The 19,560-nt window shown below is 33.4% G+C and overlaps 1 protein-coding gene across 4 annotated transcripts in view; it reads right to left on the reverse strand.

The window, feature by feature from the left end:
• Positions 1-9,491: 9,491 nt before the first annotated feature.
• Positions 9,492-19,560, reverse strand: part of LOC127719965 (S-adenosylmethionine sensor upstream of mTORC1-like) — a 30,301-nt gene continuing 20,232 nt past the window's right edge. For all 4 annotated transcript variants that reach the window (XM_052226363.1, XM_052226356.1, XM_052226349.1 and 1 more), the window contains exon 5: positions 9,492-10,073. In XM_052226363.1, coding sequence (XP_052082323.1) covers positions 9,525-10,073 — 549 coding nt within the window. In that variant the 3' untranslated portion in view covers positions 9,492-9,524. The remainder of the gene's footprint in view (positions 10,074-19,560) is intronic.

The raw sequence follows: 19,560 nt of genomic DNA on the forward strand, positions 1-19,560 counted from the left end.
TGCTAAATAATATATGCAGTGACAGGTCACATTATTTTATAGAACTTTTGTTGATAGAAGACCAAACCCTGATCCGGTGAAGCTGTATATTCTGCAGAATAAGCAAATAGTTTACATTTCATTATCGGTGTCATTTTAGTAAATATAACTATAGAGACTTCCCACACTTTTCAGTTTCTCAGTTGCTTGATTCAAATGTTTTGCTTTATATGTTATACACTTGTACCACAGATTGAAAAATAATTACAATGTGTCTGACTTGAATATAGTTTTGGATGTTTTACGAAGCCAAAGTATTTAAGGACAATTTTGCGTGTAACATAGTCCCATTAAGTGCTACAATTGAAGTAGTCCGTTCAGTAGTTTTAATAAGACAGCTGTTTATACTACACGTAATGTTGATACTGGTTTTATGATGTTTTTGTCTTCGTAGGTGTTAGTGGTGGATCCAGGGGGCGTAGAGATCTGATCGTCAAAAAAAATAAATCTCGTATTTCTTACGATTTATATGATTTACTTAGCATCAAATCATCCAAAAATGTTATCGCCTCGCTCTCCCAGACGGTATATTTCAATGTTCTGGAAATACGCCCCGCTTTCAAAGGAAGGATGATATACTACCCTGAATTGAGCATTAAGATGCTGTACTAACCAGACAACCGATTGTCCATACGGCTCAATGATTGAATTTTGATCATAAGTAATTCAGGGCCCGGTGGGACAGCATACACGTGCTTTTGAAGATGTAAAAGGTTAATATTAAAATTCTATTCAAGGAAACAAAAATTAATCATTGAAATAACAGATACTTCATAAAACAACTAAATGCAAGTCAACATGTTATGCCTTTGGTACGCCTATGTCTTGATAACAACAAAACTATCATTAGTAGGGACTATTGTGTGATTTTGCTCAAAGAAATAGAAACACATAAAGCCTCTACTATTTGAATGGACCTGTTGGCGGTAATATAAAAAGAGACAAAAGATTTCGTTTTCTTTCTATGATTTTTTTCCCTCAAGCATCAGCCTTATTTTCATGAATATATTGCTTCCGCAAATATACAGATCTAACATTGTTGGGTTGTTATTTCCGATGGATAAAATCTGTCGTAGAGTTGTCACTGGTTCAGACGTACTTAAAATATAATTATTTCAGTGACTGCATCCTACATTAATTTGTAAGATCCTCTACGATAGATAATTCAGCTGATCTGTAATATTCCATCTTCATGCCTTATATATCATGTACTGTGTTACGACGCTAGATAAAAACTGACGAGGAAAGGTAACACCCGGCCACCGAAAGCTTGATTTTTGTCGAGCCTAGGTGGTCGAGTGGTCTAGCGCGTCGGGCATGGTGCAAGGCGATTTGGTGCCACGATATCTCAGTAGCATGAGTTCGAATCCCGGCCAGGGAAGAACAAAAAATTTGTTTCCGCAAATTTATAAATCTAACATTGTTGGGCTGTTATTTAGACGAATACAGTCTAAAACTACTAAAATAGAAGCCTCAGATACATTTCTTCTACCAATTTTCTCTTGTAGATCATAAATTACTGATCAATTGTGCTGATAACAATTTTTTTATCATTCTGTTATTATAATTCTTAAGGATAATTGGCAAACACATGAAAATTCGTCTACAAAAGTCAATTAAGGACCATAACTCCTTTAGGAGTCATACAATGCTCGATCATGTTTGACTTTTTGGCTGATCATTTATGTCATTATAAGTTTCTACCTATTTATTATAGTTTTGAGATAATTGACAAACACGCTAAAATTGCTGAGTCAAACATCATCATTTACGGACAATAACTCTTAAATGAGTCATCCAATTGTTTAGGGTACTTTGGCATTTTTGCAGATTCTGAAATGCTGATATGTTTTGCCTGCAACATTTTTCTACCTATCTACTATGGTGTTTAAGTTGATAATCGTCATAATTATGCAATAACTCATCTAGAGTGATCTAATAATTTAGGTGCAAACAGGAAGTATGTATTTGCAAGCATTCTGAGCATTTTTGCCCCGTCAGATTTCTCAATTAAAATTTCAAGACCATAAGACAATTAGTGTATTTTGTCCATATATGTTCCGTACAGCAATGTTTTTTGACGGACAAAAATTATAAAAAAAACAAACTTTTTACTAAATACCATAAGGATCATTCCGCCCAAGTTTGGTCTTGTAGTTTTAGAGAAGATTTTTTTTGTAAGTTTACGACGACGTAATGGCAAACATCACAAGTGCCATCTGTGCCCAGGTGATAGCTTACTATGCGGTGTGTGTTTTGCTCATTGTTGAAGGTCGTACGGTGACCTATAGTGGCTAACTTCTATATCTGTTGGTCTCTAATGGAAAGCTGTCTTATTGGCAATCATACCACATCTTCTTATTTTTACATCAAAGGGCAATAACTCCAATAAGAAGTCGCCTGACAATTTCGGCCATGTTTTGACTTATCTGTAGATTTTGTTTTGCTGATATTTTTTTCAATGTCTATTATAGTTTTCAAGATAATAGACAAAATGGAAAAAAAATATTAAAATTCATCATATAAGGGTGATAACTCCTATAAGAAGTCATCTGGCAGCCTATACGAATTTATCTGACAGTTTTGCTGTAAATAGACAGTAGGTAAATCTCAACCTTCTTCAAGATAATATACAAAACTTGCATTTTATCTCTTTGTTCTATTTTTAACTATATTGGTAGGAAGGCGGGATCATTGGACACATTTTGTAAACTAGAAACCTCATTGATGGTTTTAACCAAGTTTGGTTCCAATTTGCTCAGTAGTTACAGAAAAGTAGATTTTTGTAAAGTTAACGGACGGGTTAAAATCCTCATTTAAGGGCAATAACTCTTATAAGGAGTCAACTGACGATTTCCGCAAATATCAACTTATTTGTAGATCTTTTATTGCTGATCATTTTTGTTCTTCAAAATTTCTAGATATACATCATAGTTTTCAAGATAATATGAAAACACCAAAAATTGGTAAAATCGTCATGAAAGGGCAAAAACTCCAATTATGACTGACCATTTCGATCAGTATGTTTACTGATTTGTAGATTTTGTACTGCTGATTATATTTGCTATTTAAACGGGTTTACTCTATCCAGTGGCGGATCCAGAGGAGGGGTCCGGGGATTGGAACCCCCCCCCCCCATTTTTTTGACGATCAATCATTTGAATGGGGACATATAGTTGGAACCCCCCTCCCCCCTCCTTTTAAAAATGGCTGGATCCGCCCCTGTCTATCTATTATAGTTTTCAAGATAATAGGCAGAGACGCAAATAAGTTAAACTACGTACGCCATTTAGGGGCAATGTCCCCTATAAGAATTTATCTGACAGTTTTACTTTGATATATAAGGAGAGTAGGGCGATCATTCCGAACACTCTTGCCCGTCAGATTTTTTTCTATCTACAGCGGTTTTCATGATAATAGACATGCATACATTGAATTTTACCCTTTGTTCTATTTTTAGCCATGTCGGTCATGTTGGTTGGCAAACAGGACCATCGGACATCTTGTTTATAAAGAAAATACCATAATGACGATTGTGGCCAAGTTTGGTTGAATTTAACGTGGTAGTTTCAGAGAAGATTTAAGTTAGGACGGACGACGGACCCCAAGTAACGAGAATAGCTCACAATGCAAGGTTAGCTAAAAACATCCGACATATACAAAACTTACTATATTTCACTAAAACTTATTATAATAGTAAATGGGGAATCGCATTAATCATTTTTAAAATAGAGAGCGCAAATACGTAAATTTATTTATATTGAAAGTTTCCTTCCAAGTTTTCTAATTCTCAATTAAAGATGAACATGATTTTTTTCGTACTTAGAATGACCTACAATTGTTGGAGGCAATATTAAAATTGTGTTTTGACGGTTGTCGCTCCTTGAATTAAAACTTTTTTATCAAATGAAACTTCTGCATTTGGTCACGAAAAACAAACACGACAACAGGCTGACAGGCTCTTGAAATGACAGACAATGTTTACCCAAAAAACAAATTTGTAAACACTAAAAGTTTTTCCTTGTGTGAAGATAAATACAAATAAATTACTCTGCAGAAATTGTATATCGTATTCATATAGTGTAAATAGAAATAAAGTAATCAAATTTAATCCACAGACGACACAATATTGATGAAATAAATCCGTAGTGTCAACTACATAGCCATTAGCAATATAAAAATCGAGATGCACCATAATGGTTTGGCGTGTCTTGATTGAAAAGTAAACACTGGTTATGTTTTGATATTTGTTGATGTGTTTATGTTTCCAGGAGTCCAAATTGTGTATACAAAGGGGTTCTATTGGAGATTCACAAAATACACTATAAAATAAACGGTACATGAAAATGTTGTGACGGGGAATATCAGCAGCTTAACTTCCGTAACTCCCTTCTTACATTTCGATGGGCGACTTTTATTTTATCATTTTATTCATAGAAAAACAAAGGATATGGGGTATCCATCCATGACACAAAATCAATACATACACAGCAAAAAAAAAACACACAAAAAGCAAAGGAACAGCGCTTTTATTGCTGTTCTTCATCTCAAAGTCACAGTGAGGCCTTCACCACGGAGCAAAAAAAAAAACTCTCACCTCACTGCAAGTTTAAGACGGCCCTAACACCGGCTTGAAGGGAATTCTTTGCAAAAATAATTTGGATAGACTTTGTAAGATGCAACACCACCTAATCGGGCCCGGTCAAAAAAGAACATACTGGAAAGTAGTACATATTTAAAACAAAATAGTTCCTACATGTACAGATTATCGTCTAATTAGACAGAAATTAATGTATTTTTTAATAAAAAAAGTAAGTATTAAGTATAAGTAAGCATTTTTTTATGAAGAGTCGGCACATTTGTAAAATCAACAATAAACATGACTATAATATATCATCAAAACAACCCAATACAAGATTTGAACTAAGACAAGTACATATAAGCATATTAATGTATTATGATTTTGCATGCTATATATCAACCACAAAAAAAAATCTATACGAATTTTGCCAAATACAAAGCAAGGTAATAGTGCTTTTATTGCTGTTTTTCATCTCAAAGCCACTGCAAGTCCTTTAAAACGAAGCTAACGCTGACTTCACTGCTAATTCAAACGGTCATCATTACCGATTTGAGCAGATTGCTAGATGTCGCCATACGCTACGTAATGTGAATATAAGCCATGAAACTGTCACGGTGACTAAGCATAGGCAATGGGGGAAAGGGGGGAGAGAAAACTAAATAGAGGTTTCGATTAATTGAAAAAATTTATCCCGAAATTAGAGTTGAAAGGAAAGGTTTTGATGAATATCATCCTTGATATCAGTAGCTTGTTACATTTATAAATTATCTGAAAATCACATCAGTTTTTATCTCTTCAAAAAAATCTGGACAATGTGCATCATAGCAATTGATCGATCGGTCGTAAGAAATAAAAATGACCAAATATGCAACAAACATTTTTTTCGGATAGCTTGTCCTTACTTAATATATAGGGCGATATGGCCAAAACATCAACGAAAAGGACCGAGAAATGGCATCCGCTAATATTTGATTGGATATTGTATTTCTGTATAAACTATAACCAATGAATAGTTAGTCATGCAATAAAATTATATGCACGAAGAAGGCACAAAATGATGAATACAAGATTTCCATTGGCCATTAAAAATGTGCATATCAGCTCCTAGTTTCAGTAACCTGTTAGTTCAAAATACCAACAACGTTAATTAGTATTCCTTGATATATGCACATATATACTTAGCTACGACTCTGTATGGAGAGAAAAGAGCTTCGTTTGATTTTTTGCATGGATGTTAAGTTGTTTGTTATTGTGCATAAAAAAATGATTGCAAAATTATAAACCTATCAAACAAAATTCAACGAATCACTTAGGGTTTCATTGACGTACTACTGTCTGGAGGCTGACATACTGCACTTGGACGAAAAAGCATGTTAGCATGGCCATTGGGTAACCGTATACCATAAAGTAGATGCTCATATACTGAACTTGAACCTCGCAACAAGGTTCAACACTGCATTTTTATCAAGTCTGGCAATTTTAAGTAGCTCAAAAATTGACAGGAAGGAAGTTCCAAACCAGAACCAAAATTCTTTGAAAATAACGCTATGTGTTATCTCAGAGATACAAACTAAGTTAACTGTTGGTGCTGGATCTCATAAAATGAAGAAATAAATGAATTTTTACATACAAACTATGATTGTGTTCAACAGCAATCAGTGTAGAACGTACACCATAATGTCGTTTTGATGTTCTTTAAACTTAGTTTTAAACAAATCTTTAAGTTATTCCAATTCCACAATGTTCTTTCATCTGTAAAAATGACTCTACAAAGTTAAAAATAGCAAGAAAATTGGTCACACCTTCTTATCGGGAGGACCACAGCAGCAAACTTTATTTCGACAGCAAAGCTTGATTTTATAAGGACCATATTATGCTTAATCATGATATACTGGTATACTCGTCGATATCCTCAAGAAATGTTTGTTCATTGCCATCTGCTATCGGGTAACGGATTAACAAATACAAATATTAAATTCTCTCTGCAAAATTTGATAAACAAACAAATTTATAATTTTAACCTCAGTAAGTAGGGTCAGACAATATTTACTTAACGAAAAAAGTAGTCCCAGCTAAATTTAAATGTTACTTAAAAGCTTACAAGTTCTTGTACAAGTCAAAGAAGGCTACATGTTTATTCCCACACGCAGAGAGACGCCGAGTAATAAATATTAAAATAAAAAGTACTGGAAAAATAACCTCAACAGCTTAAAAGGTAATCTGTTGGAGAAACATACATACATGCTATGCGGTATGGGTTTTGCTTATTGTTGAAGGTAGAACGGTGACCTCTAGTTGTTAACTGCAACGTCATTTGGTCTCTGGTACAGTTTTCTCATTGGCAATCACACCATATCTAGTAATTTGTATATAGGTTTTTACGATGTTGTTTTCTATCTTGAATGATTGGCGTAGGTCTGATACTCGGTCATGTAGCACCAAAGGTTTTAAATTGGCCTTTGCCGATCTCAGTTATAATCATGGCCCATTCAAGTGCAAGAGCTCGTAGTCTAGATTCAACGTGTCTGTGTAGGGAGTCCTTAAGAATTGTCTTCACATACACTGGTTTGTACCGTGTGAGCTAGTACATTAAAGATCTATAGCTCAAATTGCTGGTCTAGTACAATATGCATGTAGTATTTGCCATTGGACGTTAAGATCAATTAATCAATTAATCAGGTAATCAGTTAGTTGTTATTTCCTGTTTTGGCTTCATTATTGTAAAACACTAATCTAAAGTTTACAGTCTAGTCTAACAAGCAGTCCAAAATCGAGCCAAACTTAGTAATGCTTTTTTTGGAGTAAACTAAGAATTGAGGTACATGCATGGTCTCGTGTTCGCAATTGTCTACTATACAAATAAGTGCAAGAGCCGGAAAAGGTGGCCAGCTCGGGAAAAGCTACATAGAATACTCTTTTTAATGCACTTCAATGAACCAAGCAGCTGTATTTTGACTTGCCTAATTAACCTTCGAGAGTCTTCCTTACATTTAACAGTAGTATCTGATTGTACCAACTACAGACTGCATTGGGGAGGTGCATTTGATTTTATCAAAAGCAAGAATATGTAATTTGAGATAATTTCATTTTCTATTTATTTTGAATGTAAATACTTAAATACATAATTGCAGTTTTTGTAACACCACACTGCTATTGAAATTAACGATTCTATCACTTTGTTTTCAGTAAAAATGAAACTTGAAATTTAAAAGGCCTTTTGACAAATGTGGTTGTAAACATTTATAGAAATATCGTAAATTATAAGAGTTCATAACAATTTAGTATAATTCCCCAAACAAAGAAGAGAAAATATAAATATTTGTTGCATCTAAGGGAGACATCGCTTTTCTTTAATTTAAAAATAGCATTAAAAAATCACGAAGTATAACTAATAAACCCATATTGGTGGTTGTGGAATATTGTTTATTGTGTTTTCTATCCATAGATATCCCAAATTAAAATAAAATTTCACTCCCACAAAGAAAAAGTGAAGATTAAATTACATTTCACTTAAACTATCTTGTCCTCTAGAGTTTCGTTTCTTTGTTATAAATAATGATGCTTATTACAGGGAATTGTAAATTTTGACAGTTTAATAAATAACAAAATAAATGTTGCTAATTGGCGATATTGAATATATACATGTAATAAGAATACAATTAAGAGCTGGTTTAAGTTACAGCCATTAAAATCAGAAGTGTATACAAGTCTTGCAAAGAATCCAGCAGTGCACCTCTTTGGTTTAAATGTTGTTGAAAAAATTTAAAACTTTGGTGGTGTCACTTAGATGATAGCTACTTTACTATCTCAATTTTTATTATTGTCTAATTGGGAAAATATAAATACTGACTTTTGGGAGTCTGCTCCAAGGAGAACAGTCCTTCACAGAAGATTAATTATCATAACCAAAGAGACTTCTGTAAAAAATAAAAGTAATCAGTAATTGCTGGCTCCATTCTGAACCCTCACCTATTTGCAGCTAGAAATCGTGGTGAGAAGGAAAATTTCTTATCTAATCCTTATAACTTTATGTCACATCATGATGGCCATCTTGAATTTTCAGCATTTAAACTGAAATATTTGTGCACATCACCTTATGATGCATGCAAGATTGAAGCACTCATGTTGAGCATAATATGTTTTTTTCCTTACTGGCTTCTCATAAATACTGATGACTTCTATAAATTTTATGATGAGTTTTTATGTAAACTGTAAGTAGTGTTTTTTCTGATTTTTGTTTTGTTTTCTTTAGCAGCAGTATTCTACTAACAACTGTGGTTTCCAATAGACTATTTTCATATTACCAACTTTTGACTACAGATTATATAATTTGTCGACTGGTTACCAAGGTAACCAGTCGACAAATTATATAATCAGTACCAAGGTAACCAGTCGACAAATTATATAATCAGGAGTCAAAAGTCAGTAATATGAAAATAGTCTATTGAAGCAATTTTTACCATGCTTTCAAAATTAAGTGCCATATTTCATTTCTGTTCAAGTTGGTGGTCATCTTGTTGGTAGCTGGACTGTGTGGGTTATTATTGTGTGTTTTTTTTTTTGTGAGATGGGAGATGTGTGTGCATATGAAAAACTGGTTTAATCCTATAATCACAGTTTGCTCCTGTATAAATTATCGTCTGGACCATGTTTGCTACAGTTCTTTTTTAGGGGTTGGTGTTGGATGCTGGTGGTTGGTGTACTCTTATTTACAGTCCAATACTTTTTGTTTTATTCCTGTCATCCCTTGTATATACCATAAGCCTAAGGTATAATCAATTTTCTGGATTTTTGTGTCATTTGCGAAAATGTCAACAACAAAAAATCTTTTGATGTTTGCATAAAGAGCAAAGATATACCAAAAACTAAATAATTACTCTAACATTATTACGCTAACATTGGCTTAATTTTCATCATAACTATGAAATCCAGGCAATTCACTAACAGAATCCATAAAAAATTTCTCATCTTCTTCACTGTACTCACACAAATTTGTACTTTCACTTAAATCATGAAAATCTTGTGGAATATACAGCATGCCAGCTGAAACATTTAAATCCAATGACAAATCTTCTGTCTTGTCATTTTTACGAAATGCCAAGCAGTGAAGATGTTCAAGTTTTACGTAACGCCACTGTTTGAAACCTATAGATTCTATAGCTTCTTTCCAGTTTTTTATCATGGCTGCATTTCTATGCTGTTTATGTGAATCTGGTGTTATTATTAACAAAAGCCCATTGGTATGAAGTAACTCATTTGCCTTCAGACAGCATGTCCATCTTTGTTCTGGAGAAGGAAGATATTCCAATAATAAAGAAAATACAATGACATGAAAGCTGTTCTTTGGTAACTCAGTCACAGGGCTTTTTAAATTCTGTAAATATGATTCTATAAAGTCAATCTCCAAAGGACAGGTAGTCTCCAACTGAAGAAAATCACAACATAAAACATTCTGAAATTAGACAAAAACATAATGCAACATGAATATATAAGTTTCTAACTTCTATGTTATTTGGTCTCTAGTGAAGTGTTGTCTCATTGGCAATCATAACACAACTTCTTTTTAGCTCACCTGGCCCGAAGTGCCAAGTAAGCTTTTCTCATCACTTGGCGTCCGTCGTCCGTCTTCGTCATCCATCATCGTTGTCGTTAACTTTTTACATTTAGAACTTCTTCTAGAGAACCACTGAATGGAATGAAACCAAACATGGCATGAATGTTCCTTATGAGGTGCTTACCAAGTGTCGTTACTTTGAAGCCGATCCATCATCCAAGATGGCCACCAGCGGGGGACTTCGTTTAGCATAGGACCCTATGGACAATACATACAAATGTCTTCTTTTGGAGAACCACTGAATGGAATGAACCCAAACATGGCATGAATGTTCCTTATGAGGTGCTTACCAAGAGTTGTTACTTTGAAGTAGATCCATCATCGAAGATGGTCGCCAGCGGGGGACTTCGTTTAGCATAGGACCCTATGGACAATACATACAAATGTCTTCTTTTAGAGACCCACTGAATGGAATGAAACCAAACATGGCATGAATGTTCCTTATGAGGTGCTGACCAAGTGTTGCTACTTTGAAGCCGATCCATCATCCAAGATGGCCACCAGAGGGGGACTTAGTTTAACATAGGACCCTACGGGAAATACATACAAATGCCTTCTTTTAGAGAACCACTAAATGGAATGAAATAAAACATGGCATGAATGTTCCTTATGAGGTGCTGGATAAGTGTTGTTACTTTGTAGGCGATCCATCATCCAAGATGGCTGCTAGCGGGGGACTTAGTTTAACATAGGACCCTATGGGAAATACATACAAGTGTCTTCTTTTAGAGAACCACAGAATGAAATGAAACCAAACATGGCCTGAATGTTCCTTATGAGATGCTAACCAAGTGTTGTTATTTTGAAGCCGATCTATCATTCAAGATGGCTGCCAGAGAGGGACTTGGTTTAACATAGGACCCTAAGGGAAATGCATACAAATGTCATCTTTTAGAGAACCACTGAATGGAATGAAATAAAACATGGCACCAATGTTCCTCATGAGTTGTTGACCAAGTGTTGTAACTTTGTAGGTGATCTATCATCCAAGATGGCCGCCAGCGGGGGACTTCGTTTAACATAGGACCCTATGGACAATACATACAAATGTCTTATTTTAGAGAATCACTAAATGGAATGAAACCAAACATGGCATGAATGTTTCTTATAAGGTGCTGACCAAGTTTTATTACTTTGAAGCAGATCTATCATCCAAGATTGCTGCCAGAGAGGGACTTGGTTTAACATAGGACCCTAGGGGAAATGCATACAAATGTCATCTTTTAGAGAACCACTGAATGGAATGAAATAAAACATGGCACCAATGTTCCTTATGAGTTGTTGACCAAGTGTTGTAACTTTGTAGACGATCCATCATCCAAGATGGCCGCCAGTGGGGGACTTCGTTTAACATAGGACCCTATGGACAATACATACAAATGTCTTCTTTTAGAGAATCACTAAATGGAATGAAACCAAACATGGCATGAATGTTTCTTATAAGGTGCTGACCAAGTTTTATTACTTTGAAGCAGATCCATCATCCAAGATGGCCACCAGAGAGGGACTTAGTTTAACATATTACCCTATGGGAAATACATACAAATGTCTTCTTTTAGAGACCCACTGAATGGAATGAAATAAAACATGGCATGAATGTTCCTTATGAGGTGCTGACCAAGTGTTGTAACTTTTTAGGCGATCAATCATCCAAGATGGCAGCCAGCAGGGACTTAGTTTATTGATTGCTATTTCTTGGCAGTCAGTTTTTATTGGTGGAGGAAGCCAGAGTGCCCGGAGAAAACCACCAACCTTCGGTAGAAAAAATGACAATCTTAGTCAATTAAGATTGGAGTCGAGTACACCTGCCCCTTGCGGGATTCGAACTCACAACATCAGTGTTGACTGGCTAGTGATACAGTAGTTGGACTACTTAGACCACTCGGCCACCGAGGCCCCTGGGACTTAGTTTAACATAGGATCCTATGGGAAATACATACAAATAAAATTGAGAATGGAAATGGGGAATGTTTTCTTTTAGAGAACCACTGAATGGAATGAAACTAAACATGGCATGAATGTTCCTAATGAGGTGCTGGCCAAGTGTTGTTACTTTGTAGCCAATCAATCATCCAAGATGGCTGCCAGCAGGAAACTTAGTTTAACAAAGGACCCTATGTGAAATACATTCAAAAGTCTTCTTTTGAAGAACCACTGAATGAAATGAAACCAAACATGGCATGAATGTTCCTTTTGAGGTGCTGACCAAGTGTTGTTACTTTGTAGCAAATAAATCAACCAAGATGGCTGCCAAAGGGGGACTTAGTTTAACAAAGGACCCTATGGGAAATATATACAAATGTCTTCTTCTAAAAAACCGCTTAATGGATTGAAACCAAACATGGTATGAATGTTTCTTTTGAGGTGCTGACCAAGTGTTGTTACTTTGTAGCTGATTTATCATTGTCCTTACAAAGTCATTTTCTACAATTTCAATGAATTTATTGGTAATTTCTGTATACTTTACAAAAGTCTTCTGCTTTTGATTAAATTACGGGGCCAATATTAAACCAAATTTGGCCTCAATCATTATTAGGGTATCTGTAATGATTTTAATCTATTTTTACAAGATTTCCAAAACCAAAGTAGAATCAGGTGAGCGACACAGGCTCTTGGGAGCCTCTAGTTTATTATATTGGTCACTATGAAAGGATAATTATATGTGGAATACTATTTAGATTTTATGGTTTACTTTAAACATAAACTTATTTATAGTCAAAGTATGATTCTGCTTGTACTGTATAAAGCTCACTGTGTATCATCGCCACCGGAAATTGGGTACTAACGAAGCGGAGAGAAATGGAAAAAAAAGGAAACAAGGTAAGAATTCATTCAATTTCAAGCATTTCTACTGATTTGACGAGGGTACCGCTTAAGAAATGATTTTCTGATATATAATTCTTTAAATTATTAGACCGATAAGTACAAAATCAAGACAATATTTTGTGTTATACTCCAAAGCTTGCCACTTAGTACCTGAAAATTTCTAGGTCGAATGTCCTCTGTCGTCCCATTGGCAAGATATTCAACTGTTTTTCATTATTTTTCCAGACACGTTTTTAGATTATGATAGTGTGACATCATATTGACTGAAATCTGTTGTCATAAAGATGTTTTTAAAGAATATGGACCAAAACATTGTGTGTTTATTGTACGGCGAATTGCAGGACGTTGTACGGCGAATTGCAAAATAACAACTTTTGTCTGTACGGCGTCTTGCAATATATTGTAATTTAAAGATGAAATTAATCACTGTTTAGATAATATCAAGTGACGAAATTTTGGCTGTATCAAAGCTTTACCGGCTTACAAATATACAAAATAAACTACTTATCAAATATTATAAAATATATGCCGTTAGTTTCGTTCAGAAGTCGTCGTTGCGTACCTCTATTTGACTTTATGTTTTTAAAGACAAACAGGTTTTTTTCAACCATATTATCCTAAATACATTCATATATCGTTATAATACTAACGACTGTTGTCTTATTTGTTGTCAGGGTGAAATTTTGTAAGTTCAATAAAAAAAACCCGACCATTCATCTTTTGTTGGTGCTGTTTTTTTTTTTTTTTTAATATAAACAGTGGAGATGTTGTATGATTGCAAATAAGATTACTATCCACCAGGGTCAAATAAAGTATATGTAAGCAATTATATGCTATCGTTTGGCCTTCAACAACGAAAAATCGTACCTTACAGTCGGCTATAAAAAGCCCCGATATGAAAATTGTGGGAGGATATAACAAGAAAACTAACGGCCTAACTCATAACAAAACAATTTACGATAAATAACAAATATGATAGAAATGAACCAACGACAACCACCAAACTACAGGCTCGTGGCTTTGGACAGACACATAAAGAATGTGCTGGGTTAAAAAGATATAGGAAGATGTGGTATGAGTGCCAATGAGACAACTCTCCATCCAAGTCACAATTTATAAAAGTAAAACATTATAGGTCAAGGTACGGTCTTCAACATTGTTTATTTTTTAAATTTCTGAAATGAATAATTTGTTAAAAGAAAAGTGAAGAAAATACTTTGTTTTCATTGAAAATTAGGAGAAATAAATCATGAATTGTGTTTCGAATTAATTTTCTTGTTTCTTATTGAAAATAAGATTGTATTTTTTAGTTTAAGTAAATTTAATCAAATCTTTTTATTTACAGTGAAAAAATAATAAAAGACTTTTGCTAAGGCTGTTTGGTCTAAACTTAAATGAGTAGATGGAGGGGTAGTGAAAAGGAGTGTATTCGTTCGAATTTTCATTGTTACAGTAGTACATTTTCATGATTACTATGTATAATATTTCTCATTAAATTTTAATGTGATATTGTGCCAATTAAAACTATATAATTAATACAAGTAAGACTTGCATTTGCCTTAAAAGATATAGCAGTACGTGATTATTTGTTTTCAAACACACCTTCTCTGTTTTGAAACTTATAAAGGTATGGATCTCGGCCTATCTGTTTGGTCACGTTGAATATGAATGTGAATTCATAGTTTCAAAATCAACAGTAAGCCCTATTTTTGTGTGTGTGTAAATAATCTAATCTTTAGATAAATGCTAAAATTAAAATCATTTTTCTTAATAAAAAAAAAGTGCAACTTAAGCACGCCTGGATGTAAAAAGGTGTACCCGACTTATTCGTTCACGATAAGAATTTACCGATTTCGGTATTTTAACAAAACTGTTTACGAGGGCAAATAAACAAATGAACGCTATCAAATCAACATTTAAATTTACGTGGATTTTTCCAAAAAAAATTATGAGTATGCACCATCAGGATTCAAAAATATTTCAACCTGTCCTTATTAGATGTTGTTTCATTATAGTTAATATTTTTTTAAATTTAACAAGTGTGGACACAGATCAGTGTGGATAGTATGATTGGATGTTTGACAGTGCTTTATATGACAAAAGGAGTTCTATGTTTTATGTTTTCTATGTATTAACTGTGTTGCACAATGACAACCAACAGGAGCATAAGGGGTGTTGTTTATGTTCAACACGGGCATGGAAGAGATACTAATTGCATTAATTACCAAATGATTATGATAGAATATGTTCCACATCTTTGATTTTGGATACATTTTGTAGCTAGTTTTTAAATTTAAACAGTGTTAGCCACCGAGCTTGTTCATTTCTTACTATATAGAGATGAAGTTTTTTTTAGAAAATTAATGTTCTTTATTCTAATATATTGGCTGTATCTGCCTTTTACAACAAGACAATAACATTAATTGAAAAAGGAGACGTGGAATGGTTTTCACTGAGAGGACTTTCATACAAAGTCCAAATGAAATAGATTTGACCAACTATTGGTTACTATACACTTCACAATGAACAAAACCCATACCGTATCAAAATTGCCTGATTTATGACAAAATCATAAACAAATATGTCAGGCAGCAACTTACGACAGCTGCTATATTACATGTTCCTGACCAGGGACAGACACATATATATTGAGGCGGGCTTAAACATGTTTGTGAGCACTCAAACCTCCCTTGACATGGTGCCGTGGTGTAGCAATACAACATTTTTTTTTGCAGAGAATGATAATTCATTTATATTTCATTTTATCTGAAAGTTGGAAGAGAATTCATTCACTTAATGGTTCTAAATATGCAATGCGAAAAAATTCTCCTGCCATTACCTCCTTCCTTCCCTCCACCCACAACCCATCCCCGAAATGTTCATCACTTATATGCAAATGCTGACTAATGTTGTATGGTTAAAACATTTGGTTGAGGCAATCTAAAGTTTGAGAACAGAAACGACAGCTTTAGCTTTTTTTCATTTATAAAAGGGCATAACTCAAGAACGGCAACAGTGACGCTACCAAATTTATAACTTGATCTGTGTTTTGTGGTGATAAGCATTTCGTGTAAGTTTTAAAACATTTGGTTAAGGCATATTAAAGTTAGAGAACGGAAACCAATTATTGAGACTTTCTGGACGGACGGGAGAGACGGGTCGGACGGACATGGGTAACATTTTACGCTACGTCAGGGCAGAACAACAGGTCAGTAAAACAGTGACATGCCTTTCCGAAAGTTACAACATTTGCCAGCTTTTGTATATGCCGTATTCATATTGTATACATCAGGTATGTAAAAGATGTAATATGACTGTGTTCAAGCCTTATATTGTGTATACATCTTAAATGGTGTCAAGCGAATTGTATTTTTATCAAATGCATAATTAGATATTTGAACCTAATACTTTATTTTCTTTAAAAAGACGGCAAATAAATATTTTGAAATTAGCAAGTTGCCATATAGTTGAAAACAAGTTGCCATACAGTAAATTTGTCAACATGAGCAAGTTGCCGTACCCTTGACTTTATTTTTTATGGTCTATATTCTTTTAAAAAGTTCATTTTGACAACAAATTTCAGTAAATATGATGCCACACTATAATAATCTAAAAAAGTGTCTGGAAAAATAATGAAAAACAGTTGAATATCTTGCCAATGGGGCGACAGAGGACGATCGACCTCGAAATTTTCAGGTACTAAGTGGCAAGTTCTTGAGTATAACACAAAATTTTGTCTTAATTTTGTACTTATCGGCCTAATAATTTAAAGAATTATATATCAGAAAATCATTTCTTAAGCGGTACCCTCGTCAAATCAGTAGAAATGCTTTAAATTGAACGAATTCTTACCTTGTTTACTTTTTTTTCCATTTCTCTCCGCTTCGTTAGTACCCAATTTCCGGTGGCGATGATACACAGTGAAGCTGGATTCTAAAAAAAAAATCCACCTTGAAAAGGGAGATTCTAGTCTAATTTTCATTGGTTGCTACATAATTTTTATCATCCAGAATGCCATTTAAAATCATATTTGCACCAAAAAAGAATGTATTGACCCTATGATTATTCTAACCATTAAAAGAAAATATCTGCCAATAAAATATAAAATTCAAAAATAAAATAATGGATTGATTCTGTAGGAATTCAGATTCAGAGACAATTTTGAGAATGTTTTAAAAATTTACATGCATTCCATAAAAAGTTGGCACCTTTTTTCAATCAATGAGACTTGAATGAATATTTTTTTTCAAATTTGAGCTTATGTGCTAATGTCAAAGTTGTATGTAAAGTCTTTGAAAACCTTTGGTATTCTTTTTTTTTTATGTTTTCAATATTAAAAAGAGGTACATACATGTACACAAAACAACTAAAAGCAAAAAGATTACATCAACTTTTATTATCAGTTATTATCAAATGACAATAATTTGATATAATTCTTACAATAAATAGTATTAATTTCATCGATAGAATTTACTTCATGAAGTATACACTTATCTAACCTAAGATATAGTAGATAATCTTTTTGACTGAAATCATTTAACAATTTAAAATATCAATAAAAAGGCATACAATGATGTCACATTGACCTATGACAGTTCCTTAAATATCTCTTTTTAACTAAATATTAATTCTTCATGGGAGTAAACATTTTTCTCTATTGCTTCATATTAAATTCTAATTTAGCCTTGTTTAATTTAAACAATTTTATCAAAAATGTTACAATTATAAAAGATTGAGACCTTGTTATTTTCTTTGCTGAGGTAAATAAACAATTCAAACCCCTTCAAATTATTTCTGTAAAAAGTTTCGTCCAAATTATGCAAACAAAAAAAATTTCCCAACAATATCGTCTGCAGATTTCCTTTTCATATATTTGACGAGGTCATTTTCCTTTAACATATTCTTTGTTATAAAATATTTTTCACTTAATCGTCTATTACTTGTCAACAAGCACAAACTGTATCCAAAAATATAATTTCACTGTATAAAAAGAATGAAATAAAAAGGCAATTATTTATTTAAATTTTGATCCAATCTTACACATTGTCCTTGATACAAGATTAGAAAATGACATGAAATAAAATATTAATGCGTAATGATGGAAAATGAGAAATAGATATGTTGCATTTTTTGTTAGCCAGAACTATTTGCACAAGGGACAAACAAATAATATCCCCCCAAGATTTGTTTATCGACAAAAGATCAAATTTCTATTTGAACTATGGGTAAATATTGATGACAAGAGATTATAACTATGGTCTATTACTTTTGTCTGAAAGAAAAATTAAAAAGAAAATGAAACTTAAGCTCATAGTAAATCAAGAGTAAATGACAAAATTAAGGAAACCAGCTATGAATTGTAACAAATTAGTTTCAGTTCTAAATTTCAACAACAAATTAGTTGAATTTTCCCCCGACATACTGGATATAGATCAAAAAGAAATTGGTATAGGAGAAGTTATTTTATTCAGTTGCATCTGAAGCAGAATGCTGCAAATTGCAACCTAATGTATTTTTTTTCTAACTTGCTAAGAGTTTGACAGTAAAATAAAGAGTCTCAAGAGTCATGCCCCTTTCGAATATTTTTTCATTTCTAAATGTTCTACCTCTTTATCCATAGTGATACAATATTTCTTGATCCAAAATGGTTTCATTTCAAATATTCAGAAATTCAACTATTGAAAGAGAAGAAATTTTCTTATTCAATATGATGCAGTTTTGAAATCCATTTTGCGAATTATGATTTTTTTAAATAAATGTTCTGCTGCATAGCTCATGACTCTGATGTTTGAAATATACTCATTAGTATCACTACTGCAGAAGAGCAATATTTTGTTTAAAATCACTTTCATAATAGAAAAACAAAGGATATGGGGTATCCATCCGACACAAAATTCAGTACATGCACAGCAAAAAAAGAAAAAAAAAAAGCAAAGGAACAGCACTTTTATTGCTGTTTTTCATCTCAAAGTCACAGTGAGGCCTTCAACACTGACCATAAATAAAACAAATAAATGGGGAATGTGTCCATGGGACACAGATAATGCCCCCGCTTGCATATCATATAAAGTTATAAAGGGACATAACTGAAGAACATTAAAAGTGACGCTACCCAAATTTGTACTTGATCTGAGTTTTGTGGTAATAAGTATTGTGTATAAGTTTCATAAAATTTGGTTGAGGCAAACTTAAGAAAGAGAATGGAAACGAAAAATTCAGCAATTTTTCCATTTGTAAAGGGGCATAACACTAGAACAATAAAAGTGACATCCCCAAAATTCAAACTTGATCTGTATTTTGTGGTAATATTAAAGCATTGTGTATAAGTTTCATAGCATTTGGTTGAGGCAAACTAAAGTTAGAGAACGGAAACGAAAAATTCAGCAAATTTTCCATTTGTAAAGGGGCATAACTCTTGAACGGTTAAAGTGACACCACCAATATTCAAACTTGATCTGTGTTTTGTGGTAATTAGCATTGTGTATTAGTTTCATAACAT

The sequence above is a fragment of the Mytilus californianus genome, unplaced genomic scaffold, assembly GCF_021869535.1.
Source record: "Mytilus californianus isolate M0D057914Y unplaced genomic scaffold, xbMytCali1.0.p SCAF_1, whole genome shotgun sequence".
Classification (NCBI taxonomy): domain Eukaryota; kingdom Metazoa; phylum Mollusca; class Bivalvia; order Mytilida; family Mytilidae; genus Mytilus; species Mytilus californianus.